At 54.8% G+C, this 17,601-nt stretch overlaps 1 protein-coding gene across 2 annotated transcripts; it reads left to right on the forward strand.

Moving 5' to 3' along the window:
• Positions 1-10,831: 10,831 nt before the first annotated feature.
• TMEM61 (transmembrane protein 61) lies at positions 10,832-16,449 on the forward strand. 2 transcript variants are annotated; one of them, XM_086753489.1, is made up of 3 exons: positions 10,832-10,913; positions 13,976-14,386; positions 15,908-16,449. In XM_086753489.1, exons 2-3 carry the CDS (start codon positions 14,037-14,039, stop codon positions 16,191-16,193), a joined length of 636 nt encoding a protein of 211 aa, XP_086609615.1. In that variant the 5' UTR covers positions 10,832-10,913; positions 13,976-14,036; the 3' UTR covers positions 16,194-16,449. The 2 variants fall into 2 exon arrangements, with proteins under 2 accessions (XP_086609615.1, XP_086609616.1); XM_086753490.1 differs by lacking the exon at positions 10,832-10,913 and adding an exon at positions 12,273-12,528.
• The last annotated feature ends 1,152 nt before the right edge of the window (positions 16,450-17,601 follow it).

Genomic DNA, 17,601 nt, shown 5'->3' on the forward strand with positions numbered 1-17,601 from the left:
GGGTGAGGGGGCAGCCCCGGTCAGGGCTGGGAGGGGGCACGGGGTAGGGTCAGACCCCCCCCCCTGGTCAGGGCTGGGGAGGGGTCGTGAGGCGGGGGACGAGGGCGTGGGACAGGGGCTGGGGGGGGTGTCGGGCTGGGGATAGGGCCCAGGGCAGGGGGACCACCCCCCGAGTCAGGCCTGAGGGGGATGTGGGGCCGGGGACACTGGGGACAGGGCCTGGGGCAGGGAGACCCCCCCCCATGTCAGGGCTGGGGGGGGTGCGGGGCAGGGGACAGGCCCTTGGCAGCTCTGCCGTAGAGGTGCTGTGGGGGCCGGTGTCGCTCAGGCAAGGGGCTCACCCTGGGTTTTGGGGCAGGAGGAAAACCCCTCCGCACGCCTCTCTTGGGCACCCTGATGGCGGTGTTTTAGGGACCAGTGAACCTGGCAGCGCAGGTGTCCCCGCAGAATCCCAGCAGTGCCATGCGGTCCAGTTTATAGCAAGAAGAAGGAGATATCCCCTCCAAAACGCACCTTGCTGTCCAAAACCCCGGGAGAAAATTCCTCTCCTCCCACTCTCCACGATGAAACGGCGGGAGGGAAGGAAGATATGCAAAGTCTGTGAGGAAGAGAAGGCTTTTTTTTTTTTTTCCAATTTTTAAAGATAAAATCCGTTATGTGCCTGAAGAGGAGTGCTGTTGGAGAGGACAGTGGCGGCGGCCCCAGGAGATGCTGCGGCAGCGCGGTGCTGGCGGGGACCCCGGGGTGGCAGCGAGACCCTGGAGAGGGACGTGGTGTCAAGGTGCTTCGTGACACCGCACGCTAACGCCTCAGATGGGGACTTGTCTTTTTCGGCGGGACAAGTCATCACCTTTGCCTTCAGCTGCCGCAGCGGGTACTCCAGACTGGAATATCTGGAGCTCCAGACTGGGAGGGATCGCTGTCTCAAAGCACAGAGCTCATGGCAGGCTGCCACACCTTGCCATCTCCTTCAGACAACTCGCAGGCTGTGTTTTGAACCCGGTTCATTTTTTGTCCCACTGCTTCTGTCAAAAGACTGACCTGAAACTTCCCTGCTCCGATGCTTGAAAATGGTCTCCCGATTCCCAGCCTAAATTTATTCACCGCCAAATTACATTCATTTCACTTGTGCCTAGTCTTCCCACTAGCTATTTTCTTTCTTGCATCCCAGTTGATGTTATCTGCTTTTGTTTACCAATTTGTCTGCTGACTGGAATTATGCATGGAAAAGAAGTTTCCCATGCCTGGAGGGAGGTTATTTTAAGGTTTATTTAAAGAATTATTCTAGCGTGATCAAGTGCAGGGCTTATTGGAGAAGAGCGTCATTTATTCATAAGGGGATGTTTATACCTCCAGTGTAAATACTGCTATGAAATTGTTTCTATGAAAAGCCGTTAAAAGTGTTTATAATGTTTACCGTGTTCTGCTCTTGTTTTGGTAAGGACCTTGGCAGCAAGAAGGGAGTAGGTGAGCTCAAAGATTGTGATACGGAATTGGGCTTTAAAGCAGAGGCGTGAATCACCATCGAGATGATGGTGAAATTGGCCGTGTGCGCCGCGATGCCGAGCATAGAGAACACAGGAATGGGAAGGGGATGAGGGAAGGGAAGGCAGATGTTTTAAATGCTGACATTTTTCAATTTTAGTTATTTTAGGTGTGAGCAAAGCATCGTCCAACAATCTGTGGTGGCTTAGGAAAACTATTTGCAAATCTGGTCGGAAAAGCTAAGATTCCCTCGTATCCTTGTAAGACTAAAATCCCCGCTCCCTTCAATTAAATTATCATTTTAAGTGTGTTTAAGCTGTTAGTGCTTCTTAAAAAAGCAGTCCTCTTGCCTTCCTCTCCTCCCTCCCTCTGCTGCCATCCCATCCGCCCACTCGTGCTGTTCTGGGCACGCTGTGCAGCACAAACGCTTCTGCTGTCACTCAGCAGAACGGGTTGGGGAACTGATCTGACTGAAGAATTGGTCTGGTTTTTAGACGATTTTTTTTTCGTCCTGCCTGGCTCAGCTCTCTGGTGGAGTTCGCCCCACAGACCCCTGTGTAGGTGGGGTGCAGGGAGCGGAGCAGGGGCTTTTGTTTGAGGGTGCTGGAGCTACGCACCTCCGCTGTGAGAGCTCGCCGCCGATCGCCCTGCCGATGCCGTGCAGGGCTGTTCGCTGCCAGGGACTGGGTAACAGCTGTGCAAAGCTGGATGGAGAAAGAATGGAAGATGCAGCTGTTTGTCCGAGGCGACAGCTCAAAGGCACACGATAATAACATACAGAGCGTTTGAGACAGACAAAAGCAGGCTGAAAACTTCTGTCTCTGTAAGAAAAGTATCGAGGCGCATTCAGAGGGCACTGAAAAGCATTAGAAAGCCCTTTTTTTCACGCGAGTTCTCGTAGCCCTGGTACTGACTGCCACTGAGCTGCTGTTGGGTGGTACCAGGATGCCAAGAGGATGAGCATTTTAACAATTATGAAAAATAATCAAGAATTTTCAATAAATAAAGGAACCCGTGGTTACTTGGGGTTAGGAGGACATTTCCCTAATCACCTACCCTCAGGTTTCCTGCGCGTTTTTTCGGCACAGAGCTGGTGCTGTCAGAAATGGTTTCAGAGGGCTGGAGTGATGTGGTGTTCAAACCGCCGGGTGAGAAGCTCCCTCTACTGAGAAAATCAAAGTATATTTGTTGCCTGGAAGGAGAAACCCGTTGGAGGACGTAGGCTGGAGTGTGACACCGGCAGGTTGACGCGAGTTGTTCTGGGTACGGGCTGAACGAATCTTGAGAGCTGTCGTACATCCAGGAATTGAAGAAAAACATCAAATTTCATCTTGAAAGAAAAAATACAGGGGAATATTATCAGCTATTTTATAGACAGGTGGTGTCAGAACAAATGCCAGAATGTTCCAGAGCGATGACACATCCTTACGTATTACCTCTGAAAGAAAAAAGTTGCCTTGTGGCACAGCAAGATTTAAAGCCAGCCTGCTCTGGGGAGTGCTCTGTGCCCTTCTCGGGGGGAGCGGGGCCGTACGGGGCAGGAGAAGCACGTACCCCACCTCACACCTGACAGCCGCATGCTAGGATTGGGGTAAATTTCTAAGGAACATGAGGAAGGGCGGCCGAACACCCTTTTAATAGTGTAAATCCAAATGGAAAACAGCTGGTGTGATGGTCCTACCTATCTGAAAAGCAGCGCCTTTGGAGCTGGAGTGACCCTGTGACCTTCCTCCACCTGAATTCTGTGAGGCCCAGGAGGTTTCCAACGACAGCATTTCAAAAGACATTTCCACTGATGTTTGATTCATCAAACCTATGTGCACCAGAAAACCTTCTCTTTAGAGGCTGTGTGGGAAGAATGTGGTTTATCTCATGTTGCTCAATTGCCTGGCTTCCAGGTGTTTTTTGAAAGGTCTTTGTCACTAGAGTATCCATTATCCGGGACCTGCTTCTCAGGTTTCACAAATATTTCATGCGAGGCAGTAGAGATGCGCGACGGCTTGAGGAGGAGGAGGGCAGAGGGTTTAGCACAACAGCTGTAGCCATGGTGGCTGTTGGAAAACCGATGAAGAAGGGACAATGGGATTGTAGTTGCCTTAGAAACTGCCAGGTAGCTCTCAGGGAAAGCAAAACACCATCTGAAGGCTTAGACAAGGATCTTTGGGATGATTGGGCTGTTTTAGGTGTAGGTGGACCTAATGTAATGTGGAAGATCTTTAACATCTGTGATAGCCATGGAAGAATTGGGGAAGGGTCTCCAGCTGGCTGTGGCCCAGCCTGCTCAGCACACCTAGCCCTTGGGGTGACTTTGCTCTTTCTTCCTTGCTTTCCCCTTGTCTTCTCGAGGCTGCACTCACCCTGTTTGCACTGGGAAGGGCCTCACCAAGAGAAGGAATAACTCTGGGGCTGCGGGGCAGGACAAGGAACCAAGGATACTTGGGCCATACCCGATGTCCTTGCATACTGGCTGTGTCTTGTGGCCCCACACCTCCAACAATGAGTTATTGTAGATGGCTGGTGGGACCCCAAATGCCATCTCAGGAGGGGAAAGATGTAGGGTGTGAGGTGAAATTTGGAATATTAACAGTGGCAGAATAGGGCCTATCCTTTGGTGGTGTCAGGAGGCGAGGTCAGCTGCCGGTCAGCACGTTCGCAGAGCCACTGAAAAAAAAACGCAATGCAGAATATGCGAGAGCTTTCGTGTATTCTCTCTGACGTGTGTTAAATCCAGCTTTACAACTGCCTGTGAAAAGACGCACTGTCTGGGATTTGTAAAAAGAATCACTTGTCAAAACAGAGAGCCGGGCTGGGAAAGGAATTCATCCCTGCCATCATTGTCACTGGGGCCGGTGTCCTCAACAGCCAAAGTGAAATGGCTGTGGCAAGGGAGCAGGCGTGATGAGCCGGTTGCCGAAGGACCTGGGGTTCCAGCACTGAAAATACAAACTGGGAGAGGCCACAGTCCTCGAGGTGAGCAGTGGAGGAGAGCGAGCTCGTGAGCAACCATCGGTTGGCCTCATGGCCTCGCTGGGCACGAGGCTGTCTGAGAGCAAGGAGGGGCAGCAGTCGGAGGAGTGGTGGTGGTCCCTTGTCTCCTGCCATCGGTGAGATCCTGGGGACACCAACTGTGCTGGCCGTCAGAAAGGAGCTGCAGTCACTGAGAGGCTTGCCCTGTGCACTAAACGTGTTATTTCAGAGCTGTGATCTATGGAGAGCACTCTGTATAATGGGCAGGTGTGCCAGCGGCCTCCAGGATGTTCAGGGTGAACTTCATTGTGAGGGCGGTTGTGAACCACGGCTGGTGATGAACGCCTCCCAGATACCTTCTCCCATCACTTGCCTCCAGCCTTCTCTTGCTGGCGTGGCAAATGCTGTGGGAACAGTCAGGGCTAATGTGACGGTGAAGGCTTGCCAATGTCACCAGAGGAAAACACTGGAAGTTATTTTTCTGAACAGGCCACATTTTTCTCCCATTTTCTGCTTGTGTGTTTAGCCTCCCGGTACCAGATGTACTTGCGGGCCCTTTTCCTCCAAATAAAGCGAAGACTTTCACTGCCTTGGCCGTCACCATTCTCTCCGTCTGCTGCTGTCACTCCGTCACCTGTCTGCTTTCATTTATTTCAATGTTTTAAAAATTTCATGGGCCCACTCCCAGATGATGTAAACTGGTAAAACTCCAGGCCGTGCTCCAAAAACATCAGTGTAGCTGTAGGATCTGGCCTTTTGGGTTTACCTACCTACGCCAAAGAAAAATGGAAGAGCTGTAAGCAAAGCAAGAAAGGAAAAGAATGGCTGAAAAGAAAAAAAGTTTAAAATGTTGGTTATGTAAGAGTTGTATCGCTGTTATAGTTACCGAGCAGATCCTTTTCATAAGCTAAGCGATCGCAGCCCGATAAGTTCGTAATTAAGGGTGACAAAAATATACCATTGTTCCAATAATAAGGAACGGTATTAGTCTTACTGAAGATAGATGGAGGCGTATTTAATATGGTTCGGTGCTAAGCTAATAGGCTACAAATGCCCCTTTTTCACTAGAAAGCGCAGTACAAAACCAGGCCGAAGCTGATTGCTGGTGTGTCTGTTCAGCCGTTTTCCTTCCCTCCGAGTTGCTCGCTGCCTTTTGACGGCAACGCGCTTTTGCGGCGATCCACGTTGGGAAGCGACTCCCGCTTGCATGGAGCTGAGCAGAAGGAGGCTGGGGGCTTTGAGAAGAGGTTCCTGCCTCGTTCTGTCAAGAGCGACAGGACGTGCTTCCGCCTGTGGAGCATCTCGTGGAGGTACAGAGCAATTTCAGACTGAGGGTTGAATAAATAGACTGGTCCTCACCTCTGAGGGTGATTGGCAAATAAGTGATGGGCAAAGGCCTGTGCATGGGAAGGTGACAGTGGTGCGATTGCTCAGTCTCTTGTAAGACAAGAGATTCCTGTAAATCTCTGATGATTCCTGTGAAAACTCCTGATGGGGAGCAGTGACTTTTCTATACCCGCACGTGAAATCTTGAGACTCCCAAAATGAATCTGAGAATGGGCAAATGCACAGATCCTGTCTCCAGCTCATGTTAAAACCATCTCAAGCCTCATGTACTGAGCTGGAGGCTCACACATCTTCTTTCTGCCTCCTTCTGCCCTCTCCATCCTCCGCGAGGAGGTTTTTTTTACAAAATTCCGAAGAAAAGCATCAGGAGATCAGCCAGCGATAAGCCATTGCCATCCCAGAGTGGTCAATTACCCTTGTCTCCGGTATCAGCCAAAAGCCTATAATCAGCTCTGAGCTTCTGTTGCTCTGAGGTGTTTCACATCCAGATTAAAGCAGATTACAGGGCTGGGATGAGCTCTCCTTCCTGCTGGAAGTGGCGTGGTGAATCACCGAGGGAGGAGAGTTTCATGCCTCTGCGAGGCAAGTAGTCGCTCGACAATGAGAGTTGACAGTTTTCTGGCGCAGGAGTATTTACACCTCTGGGGAAGTGAAACTACACTCGTTCAAATAAGATCAGTAGCCAGACTAGCTCCTAGCTAAGGAAAGGACAGGGTACATTTTGGGGAGAAAGATTAACTCTCTGGGTCCGGGAAGACTTCACAGGGAGGCTGAGCAGGGAAGGTGATGTTCTCCATCAGAGACGGCAGGTCTGTGTCTCAGGGATGCTACGTCTTGCTTTCTCTGAGGTACCTCTGATGGTAGGTCATCTGGATACGGGAGATGAGAGACCTTTTTCTTCAGTCTGAAGGTAAGTAATTTAGAATCATGGAATGGTTTGGGAAGGGACCTTTAAAGGCCATCCAGTCCAACCCCCCTGCCAGGAGCAGGGACATCTCCAACCAGATCAGGTTGCTCAGAGCCCCGTCCAACCTGGCCTTGAACGTTTCCAGGGATGGGGCACCCACCACCTCTCTGGGCAACCTGTGCCAGTGTTTTGACACCCTCATTGTAAAAAATTTTTTCCTAATGTCCAATTTGAATCTACCTCCCTCTGTTTTAAAACCATCACCCCTCGTCCTATCACAACACACCCTACTGAAGAGACACTGAGGAGTAAAGCTAACGGCTGCCGTGCTTCGGCAGCCAGCGCGGGTCTTTGCTCTGCTCCGATGCCATGGCTGCACTCACCACCGGCGTCAAGCTTGACTGAGGAGCCTACAAGGCTGAAAATCGATGTTTCCTCGCCGCCAGCCAAACGGCAGCTCACGCTCTAGCAGCGCCGCGACATCTGCAGCATGTAAAACAGGCTGGGTGGTGGGCTGTGCGCGCGTTAGCGCAGCGGATGCGTTGCGGAAAAAAAGAACAGCAGCTCAGACCTGAAACCTGCAGAGCACATGGGGCCTCCCTACGGCAAAAATCTTGAGAAACTTTTTGCCTGACTGAAGATTGAGCAGAGGCATCCGGATTTAACTCTTTCCTCTCCCCTCCTGTTTTCAGGTGAATTTCAAATCTTTTGCAGATTTTGGTGGAAAGGTCCTAGGAAGCTCTTCGTGTGCCCATTTGCAACACAGAAATTTCCCTTTTAGGAAACCCGCAGCTTTATCGTGCCCGTTTATCTACAAAACAGCCTCAGCAGGAGACGGCACATCAGCCTGGTGCTCCTATTCTAACACGAGTCCCAGATGAAGAGCAGAAGGAATTTAAGGTCATTGCTTTTTCATAAAGCTCTCTGTGGATGAGGACTTCCCACCACAGCCACATTCCTCAGCGTGGTGCAGTTTACAAACTGCTGGTTTGGACACCATTACGGTTTGGTTGGCACACTTTTAAGCTTTAAAACACTCAGAGGTTTTGATCCAGAAGCTTGCTAGATAATGGACATAGCTAGTGCAGAAACCAGTTCAGAAACTGATGTTGGACAAGGGCTAAATAATACGATGTTATGTACAAAATGGGCTTTTGCAGTCAGTAAAGCCCCGGAACAAAAAAAAATTAGCTGTCCACAGAAAGAGTACTTCTTGGTGAACCTGACCACAACAAACACACATGGCTCTGTGGTCACGGGGACGATCGCCTTTCACATCCAAGTGCTAGGCTTTTCCTGCTGGAGAGCGAGAATGAGTAGTTCCCAACGCTCCAGTTGCCCGTATAGCAGCAACACAAAATGGCCAGCTGCAGGTTCAACCCAAAATAAGCCTAAGGGCACTGGTGAAAATTGCATTGTTTGAAGATGTAGGACGAATATTTTCAATGCCTACATTTACTGATTGAATTAGGTAGGAGTGCCCGAGCCAGTATTTCAACTAATTATGCATTTTAAGAAGATGCAAATTAAGGCAAAGATGAACAGTGGGAGGTTTCTCCCTTGTGTTACGTGTGCCAGGTGCAGGAACACCTTCCCATCTGCACATCCTCGTGGCTGCGTGCTGCAGCCCCTTGCAGCGTGGCGGGCTGTACCCACCTCTGCCCGGCCCAGTGGCCCGTGTGAAAGGGGAACACGAGGTGGGCCAGCCCCTTGGGAATGGCTTCTTGATGGATCTAGACAACTGCAGAGATGTGTCCCCTAAGCCCTCATCTTTAATCATTGAATCATGGAATCATGGAATGGTGCGGGTGGGAAGGGACCCTTAAAGCCCATCCAGTCCAACCCCCCTGCAGTGAGCAGGAACATCTCCAACCAGATCAGGTTGCTCAGAGCCCCGTCCAACCTGGCCTTGGATGTTTCCAGGGATGGGGCATCAAACACCTCTCTGGGCAACCTGTGCCAGTGTTCCACCACCCTCATGGTAAAAATGGCTCTGTCATGGGTGGCGTGGGTGCGGGGAAGGTGACCTGGGTGCCAAATTACCTATGGAGACCTGTGACCTGGTGCTGGGTGTTGACGTTCCCATCCCAGGTAGGAGGGCCCTGGCAGGGAGCCTAGGCTCCTCTTCTCTGGGCTTGGTGCCCTGGTGCACCCAAATTCAGTCCTGAGTTGGTGCTCCGGTATCAACCGCCTTGTCATGACAGGGCAGAAAGTGTGTGCACGTGCACACACACAGATATGGAGAAAGCCAACTTATTTACCCTGATTATACGGTGAAATACACATTTTTATCTGCGATTTGCTGCAGCAGCAAAACGTGGTGAGCGGTGAATCCAAAAGCAGCACTTCTGTGTGCCAGCAGCGCTGATCAGGCGCAGGATCCTAACCTGGGGGAGGCAATTACTGGAACAATCTCTCTTTCTCTGTTCCTCCTTTGTTCCTGTTCTTGCAGGGGCTGTAACTGTCTTTTATATCTTCTTGTTTTCTCCACTGCCGTTTTGCTGTGCACAGGATGTTTTACGTATTTTGCGCGGATATTCTGCCTTTGCTCTGAAGAAGCCCTTTGCCCGTGCCCCATGATGTGATGCAGCACCTCGTCCACCAGCCGGAAGGTGCTCAGAGAGGGAAAGCGAAGTTTGGCCAAGGTGCGTTAAGACTAAGTAGTTATAATGCTGTCTTGGAGTGCTTCAGAAGCCACCTGACAATCAAATTTTGGTTAAATATAACATCTGAGCAGGTAACGAGCAGAAGAAGGTGTCTCATTAGTAGGGGAGCTGGTGATTCACTGCGCCCACATCACGTGTGCATGGCAGGCACTGGCAATACGAGTGCTCAGCGCGGGCGCTTCTGCGGCGGAGGAATCCAGATGTTCTCTCCTGGCGTCCCTGGGGCCAAACTCTGCCATGCCAAGGACTGAGGACCACCGTCTTTGGAGGATGTCCTGTCAGGGATTGAACCCTTGGCTTTGAGTACCTTGCTGTATCCCAGCCCGCGGGGGTGAGGCCGTGCTGGGGCCCTGGCCTCGGGGACCCCTGCCCCACGCTCCTCTGGGATGGAGACCCCACCTGCCACAGGGCCAGCCCCACGTGAACCAGCCCTGCTTGTGCCTCAGTTTCTCCAACACCGTTTGTAAAGCTCCTCAGTGTCCGCAGGTGAAAGGGGCTGCGCTCCCACACGTTTCCAGCGGGGCTGAGCGGTTACTAAGCGTATACGAAGCAGATACAAATTCCGTGATGGGGCTTTGCATCAGCCCCTGCAGCCCTGAGCGGATAAACCCTGAGCTGGTTTTCAACCACGTCTCTCCAGGTCCCCAACCCGTCTGTTCCCTGAGCCCTGTGCCCGGGGTGGCCCGGCTCTGTGCCACCAGACCCCCAGGAGCAGGGGCAGTGCCACCCCAGCCGAGTTCTGCCACCATTGCTCCCACCAACACAGCTGGGGCGCTTCCAGCCTCACCCCCCTTACCTCCCCAGCAGTCCGGGGAGTGAGATTCCCCTTCAGCAAAGAGAGTTCAGGAGCACAGTGCCTGTGGGGAAAATTTCCTTTTCCTTTTTTCTTTTTCTTTTCCTTTTTTCTTTTTCTCTTTTTCTTTTTCTTATTATGTTTTTATTTTTCTCTTTTCCTTTTCCCCTTCCTTCTCCTTTTTTGTCTTTTCCCTTTTCTTGTTTTTTCTTTCCCTTGTTGTCTCTTTTCCTTTTTTCCTTTTCCTTTTTTTCTCTTTTTCTTTTGCCTTTTTTCTTTTCCTTTTTCCTTTTTCCTTTTCCTTTTCCTTTTCCTTTTCCTTTTCCTCTCCCTCTCCCTCTCTCTCTCCCTTTCCCTTTTTTATTTTTCTTTTTTTTTCTTTTTCTTTTTCTTTTTCTTTTTCTTTTTCTTTTTCTTTTTCTTTTTCTTTTTCTTTTTCTTTTTCTTTTTCTTTTTCTTTTTCTTTTTCTTTTTCTTTTTCTTTTTCCTTTTCTTTTTCCTTTTCCTTTTCCTTTTTTAAAATCTCTTTTTATTTTTTATTTTTTTCCCTCGGGACCGGGGCTGCGGGCCGGGACGCGGGGCATCGCCTCTCCCCGACGGGCGGGGCCGGGAGCCGCGCTACGACGAGCGGCCGGGGGCCGGGAGGGAACCGACGGGCGCCCGCCCCCCGCCCCGCCCCGCCCGCCCCCCGCCCCGCGGGCCGGGCTCCCCGGGAGCCGCCGCTCGGCCGGAGCGGGGCTGGCGGCGGGTGAGTGTGGCGGAGGGGGGTGCGGGCGGCGAAGGGCACGCAGACCCCGCGCTCGTCGCTTTGCGGAGGGGAGGGGCGGGGCCGGGCCCCCCGGGGGTCCCGCCGGTGGAGCCGCGCCTGCAGACGGGGCGTGGGGTGCGGGGGTGGGCAGGGTCCGGGGGTTCAGGTGCTTGGGGCTGGGGGGTTCAGGTCCTTGGGGCGGGGGAGTTCGGGTGCTTGAGGCTGGGGGTCTCCCCGCCGCCTGACCTCGCGCTGGGGATGCTGGCAGTGCCCCAGGGGCTCCTCCGTGGTTTTTGCCGTGGTTTGGGTGGGCACCGACCCCTGGGTAATTCCTGGCAATTACAACAGCAAATTCAGCCCCAGGGGGAGGAATCCCCCCCGGTGACAGCATCTCTCCCCAGTTCCTCCCAGTTTGGGGCCTTCAGCCCGCATGGAAGGAGAGGTCGTGAGCGCCATGGAAGGATGGGGTGCGGAGGTGGATTTTGGCTTGGTGGAGGGGGGGAGAGATTCGAAAACTCTTTTCGTTTCTCGTGGCGCTGGAAAAGAGTGGTTTTCTGAGTAATCCGCCGTAGACCCTGTGAGTCACCATCGGCATAACTTTAGGTGGGGGATGCTCTTCTCAGCGTCGCGCTGGAATGATGTAAACGATGGCCGTGCGTGTTTGTCCATGCAACGTGCACGTCTGCGTCCCCGGAGAGGCTGTTTCAGAGTAGGGCAGAACAAAATGTCGGTGCGGCTCAACGGGTGGAGGTGGGCGTTTGGGAGCCAGCGGTTGCCGTCGTTGTCAGAAGCCTGCGCTGGAGATGCTCGGCGGGTGACCTGATGCGCAGGACGCCGAGTGCCCTGGGAGCAAAGCCGGGAGCTGGGAGCTCTGGTCCTGCCCCGCCCTCACACCTCCCCTCCCGCCCCTGCTCTTTCGGCCTCGCGGTTGGAATGTCATGGATCTTTTGAAGGGGCTCGGGAGAGCTGTGCCAGCCCGAGAGGGGCTTGGGCAAGGGGACGGCGCGATGGCCGTGTCACCCAGCGCGCTGCGGCAGCCCGTGCCGGGGAGGCTGAGGAGCTCTTAGCCTTGCTCCCCACGCTGCGCGGGTTTTGTCGAGAGAGGAATTTGTTCCACCGAGCTGTCAAGCCCGTCACCTGGCAGAGGCTCTCCGCCTTCCCCCCACGTCCGCCTCCCCCTCGCTGCCAGCGCTCCCAGATGTGCGCAGCGCCAGGGGCGGGGTGGAGGGAGCTGCAAAATTCCCCGTGCCCGGGCTGAGGAATCGCAGCCTCTCCCAAACCTCGCCGGGCTGATCCCGAAATGAAGAAAGCGTTGACTGGGAGAGCTGAACCTTTCAGCTCTTGGTGCCGTTTCAATCCAGGCTTTCTGCGCGGAGCGACCCATCGTTTCCGTGCAGTTGGATCGAGAGCTTTGCTGTAGGATTTTTAGGTTGTGGCATTTTGTTTTGTTTTGTTTTTATTTTTTTTTCCCAAAATAATATTGGCTGAAAATTTCCTGGGAAAATGTGATGCTCTCAAAAGCAGCTGGATTCACGGGTCAGTAGGATACTTGCCATCTACTGCTGCAAGGCAGCGTGAGCCCAGCTTGTCTGCTGCGTCCCACTCATGTTCGGTGGTGAGTCGGCGGACGCGGGCCGCTAATTGCGTCTAACCGCGTCTCTAACCAGTCCCTTCTCCATCCCAGCAAAGCCAAACCCCCTCCATTTGGGAGGGGCATCTAAACGTGTCCCCTCATTACGGGGGGAAGCTCTGCCTCCTATCAGCCCAGAAATGCCACCTCCTTCCCGGTGACCACGGCTGCTGGTGGGGACCAGCCTGGCGGGGGGGAACTCAGGCTCGTCACTGTGGGGAGGGGAGCGGGAGCACCCCAGTCCTACAGCCTTCCTGCCCGTTTCCCAAATCTCGCTTCTTGTCGCATTTCTTCATTAAAGGTAGATTAGATCGGGTGGTGATTTCTTTCACTACAAAGTAATTTGGCTTTCCATTTAGTGGGCCCATCTGATAAATAACGGCTTGATGCAACCTAATTCCCCCTGCCCTTGATCTGTGCCGGACTTGTGCTCCCTGCCGTGCTCCGACTTGGTGCTTCCAAATCTTGGGGTGCAATCTGAGTCCCCACTGTAGGAAGCGAGGGGTGCCTGGAGGAATGGAGACCAAAATTATCTAAGTTTTACTGACATATAGGCAAAGTTATGAAGGCAGAAGTGGGGGCTGAGCGTGGGTCACCCAGCTCTCCATCCACCTCTGTGCTTGAGCCCCATCTCCATCCCGGGCAGCCCCCAGCGTCCAGGCTCCCCACTGGCACTGCCACCACGAAGAGTCACCCGAGACTGAATCTATAAGGGGATGCTGGTGCTTAATTCCCGAAGCTTTTTGTCCATTGGGAAGTGAGAGCTGGACCTGCATCTCCTCACTGGGCAGTGAGCAGGGCCAGAGGGAACGTGGTGGGACCTCTCCGCCTCCCCATTTGGTTTGTGGGGGGCTGGGGATCCCCCAGACCAGGGAGCAGATGCTTGTTGTTTGCTGGAGAGTGCAACGGCGAGTGAGAGCCCCATGGGGATCAGACCCTGACTCCCCCTCCCCAAATTTTCCTGCGCCAGGGAAGGACGATGGCTCTCTGCGTGTGACATTGAGCAGACAGCCCTCTCCCTAACATCTTCCATCAGCCTTGCTTTGACCAGAATCCCAGCTGGCGTTCCTCCCAGCTTGGGAGGAAGTCTGGAATAAAACCCAAAGACAAGAGCTGTGCAAGTCCCCGGAGCCGTCACCGTAGCTGCCCTGGCTGGGGCTCTCACCACGTGCATGCATTGGGTCGTTTCTTGACCATGAGGATGTTTCTATGAGGCTGCTGGGGTGTTTACAGGTCCAAACTGGTGACTGACTTTGCTCTGCCCAAGGGTTTCCCCTCTGAGATGATGGAGATGCCCCTTCTGATGGTCAGAAATAAGTAGCTGAAGATTATGCAACCCCTGGAGAGGTCCTAGCACAGAAGTTTTCTCCTCTGGTATGTCTTCTTCCATGACCTTGTCCCTCTCAAACTCAGCCCGTTTCTTGCCTTGCAGGACGTGGGCTCTCTCATGCCTTGGCTCGCTCTCCTCCCCTCCTAAAACCTCCTCCCAAAGGATGGCAGCCGCCTCTTTCCGCTACGGCGTCACCATCACCGGGGCCCTTCTGCTGGTGACGGGGACGCTGTGCTTTGCCTGGTGGAGTGATGGGGAGGTGGGCACCTCGGCCGGCACCGGGGCTCGCCTCCTGCCTCCTCGGGGAGCCGAAGCCGTTCCCAGCTCCTCTTCCAACGCCCTGCTCCGCTCCGTCAGCTTCTTCTGCTGCGGGATCGGCGGCATCCTCCTTCTCTTCGGGCTCCTCTGGTCCGTGAAAGCCAACGCCAGGGTGGTCTCTCGCCGCTACCAGTACCGTTTCCCCAGGGACCTGCAGTACTTCACCGCGGAGCCTCTGGAGAAGTGGAACTGCAGGTGGGTGCCACGTCCCCGCACGGCGCTTGGGTGGGAAGATGTTGAGGGTGGGTCGAGGAACGCGATACAGACCGCCTGGGAACACAGCATGAGCAACGCCGAGTCCTTCTACAAAGCCTGTTTTGGGGTGTGGGAAGACCCCTCGCCTCCCCCCAAACACCACCACTGCTCATCACGTCTCCAGACTTTTCCTGTGTGAGCCTGAGATTCATTCTCACTACTTGATTTAAAAGTTTTTTTGATGAAGAGGGTTTGTTTCCAGAGGCTGCCGTGGAAGCCGAGCCAGCCAGCCCTTCCCAGTGCTGTTTTGTGGGGTCACGGCAAAGATCTTGGCTCCAGCATGAATCGGGCTCTGGGGAGAAGCAGCACTGGAAGAAACTCTCCAGAACATACAACCAGACAAATTCAGTCGGGGCGGGAGGCACGTTCCTGGATCTCTGGGGGTTTCGGTGCCCATTGGAACATCTAGGGGTGAGATGATAAGCTGTTCTGGGCACTCTGGGGCATCTTCCTCCTCCTGTGGAGGCTTTGCTGTGTCTCCACAGGGAATGTCCCCTCCCCTGAGATCCCGGCTCCCGTGCCAGATGGGAACACGTTGCCCCAGCATTGCAGGGGAGGCATCCCTGGAGAGCTTCACAGCTTTCCCTTTGGACCGGCTGTGCTCCTCCGACGCCCGCAGCCTCGCTGGGTTTTTGTCTGCAAAAGCAAGCAGACGATGGGTTGTGTTTTCAAAGCCTCCCCGTCTTCAGGGCCGCACCATTTTGGAGGGTGCTGAGCGGGGCCGCGCGCGGGGCAAAGGTTGGGTGGAGGTTTTCCCTGTACACAAACCGTGTTTGCTCAGCAAAGCGCTGCTGGAAGTGGCACCAGGCTTGGCCGGCGCGCGGAGGGCTCCAGCGGGCCCGAGGGTGGGGTGCAACCGCATCGAACCGGGACGCCCGGCTCTTGCTCAACTGCTTGTTTCAAACAGGCTCTGTGCTCTGGGGGGTGACTTTGGGGTCAGGCGGAGGATGAGGATGGTCTCCTGCCCGTGGGAAGCAGCGTGGTGCGGAATGAAGGGGCAGGTGTCCTGAGAGCCAGTGCATCCGCTGTGCTGTGGTCAGCCACCCCTGCAGTTGCAGCCCTTGCCAGCGGAGGTGGCCGCTCTTTGAGGCTGCCTTGCCAGGCTGCCCTTCCTCTTCTTGGGTGAGGGGTTTAAAAAAAAACCTCTGTGGGAACTAGGTGACTTTGCTTCATTGCAAGGTCTGATGGCACTCTTCCTCCTGCAAGGGGAGTCTTCTGGTGGCCCCGGGCGTGTCAAGCCTGTCCGTGTGCCGTCCCCAGCACATGTGTGTCCACCATGCTCAGGGATGCGCCAGCCGATGGGGCTGATGGGATGCTGGGGTGCTCCAGTTGGCGGGTGCTGGGATGCTCCAGTTGTTGGCTGTTGGGAAGCTCCAGCTGACACGGCACTGGGATGCTCTGGTTGCTGGGATGCTCTGGTTGACGCGGTACGCTGCTGGATTTCTTCTTCTGCCCTCGCAGCAACTGGGACGCCAGCGCCATCCCCACCTACGAAGAAGCCCTGACCTGCAGACCTGCCCACGGTGCCCCAGCCTACATCCAGCCCCTGGGGAGGAAGGAGGAGCTCACGCCGCCCCTGTACGGCTACCTGGAGGAGGACGAGAGCTGGCAGGCCGGCCGCCGCCGCAGCTCCTCTGACAGCGCCTTGTTCCGCCCCAGCCTGTCCTGGCTGGAGCCCCAGCACCCCGAGGAGCCGCAGGCAACGCCTCCCCCCAGCTATGAGAACATCAGCATCCGGGGCGTCTGAGCTGGCGGTGGCAGGCGGCCGGGACTCTGCAGGTGGCTGCTCGGTCCCTCGGCTTTAATCTGAGCGCCTTCCTTCGCCGGGGTGAGAGGAGGGTGGGTGAGGAGGGGGAAGGCAGAGGGGTCCATCTCTCTTTCCGAGCGATTGGTCCGGGACTGTCGGGATTGTGGGTCCTGCGGGCGACGTGTTCGGAACGGCGGGGGTAACTGGTGTGTTTGAAAACCTTCGTCTTTTTAATAAAACCACTGCTGGCTGCGGATGCTTTGCGTTCCCTGCACTGATCAACCCTGGCTCCTGTCAGGCTGGGGGCTGCTCACTCAAAGCAAGAGCTGTAGAATGAAATCTGCAGCAAGGAACGAGGAACCCGGCCGTAGAAAAATCAGCTCCGTGCCCGCACCGTTTGCTCCTCTGCCTTTTCCAGCCCCATCTCCATCCCTTCCGCCTTGCTTTCCCCGCGTCCTGACTCCCACGCCTCACTTCCTTCGGTTGAGAGATGTTCAGGGCATCCAAGCGCGCTTGGCTTTTCGGGCAGCGTCCTATAAAAGGACACCCTGGGCGGCACAGCCCCCTCCCTGCCCACCGCTGGCGGCTGGGCAGCCTTGCCCAGGGGAAAGGCCATGTGCATCGGGGGGGGCGGCTGCCAGTTGCTCCGTCCCACCGAAATAACGGGCTGCTCCAGCCAAGTACAACATATGATTTATAACAGAATATATTATTTTTTGTAAGCCAGGCACACGCTTTCCCACATGGGCAGGCTCAGGGAACAAACCGAAGGCTCGTTGAAGCCACTGCTGCCATTGGGGTTGCGTTGGGAAGGGGGCACCTTTTAACACCCCTCCTCTATCTCAAGTGGACACGGGGCATGTGGATGCTGTGCCCTCGCTCCCCTGGGCACTCCGACCCCGCTCTGTCCTCCCCCCTCCTTGGCAGCCCAGTTGCTGCCCCGTGGAGGCAGCCCCACCGGTTGATCCCCAGCACCCAGCTGGAGTGAGGATGGGGGCTGTTCCCAACCCATCAGCTTCCAAAAAGACCCCGGAGAGCTCCCTCCTCCCCTGCTGCAGCTCCATAGCCCTTGAAACCATGCAGCACTCCGCCGCCTCCCGTACTCTGGGGCTCTGCCAGCTCCGGTTAATGGCCAAGTCCAGCCCCAGTTCCCAGGACTGGGAAAGCCCCACCAGGTCCGGTCGCTCTCTGGGTCCCCGTCTCTCCTGCCCTGTCCCCTTCTCCCTCCCCATCCCTTTGCCAGGCGCGGGGTCTGGCCGCCTGTGCCCACAGGGAAGGTTACCCGGACACGTGCTGGGCGGCTTCACTGGAGTGTGAACGGCGGGTCGGTGTTTGCATTCATTACAAACCCGTTAAAAACTGGCTGGCTCAGCCCTGGGCAGGACCAGGCTCAACGCGCAGCCGATCC

Source organism: Chlamydotis macqueenii, chromosome 8, assembly GCF_036417535.1.
Source record: "Chlamydotis macqueenii isolate bChlMac1 chromosome 8, bChlMac1.mat, whole genome shotgun sequence".
NCBI classification, from domain to species: Eukaryota; Metazoa; Chordata; class Aves; order Otidiformes; family Otididae; genus Chlamydotis; species Chlamydotis macqueenii.

Excerpts from the sequence above, each read along its gene's own strand:
- TMEM61 (XM_086753489.1), top strand. The coding sequence starts at position 14,037 with ATGGCAGCCGCCTCTTTCCGCTACGGCGTCACCATCACCGGGGCCCTT. Across the intron at positions 14,387-15,907 it reads CTGGAGAAGTGGAACTGCAG|CAACTGGGACGCCAGCGCCA; the intron begins GTGGGTGCCACG and ends CTGCCCTCGCAG.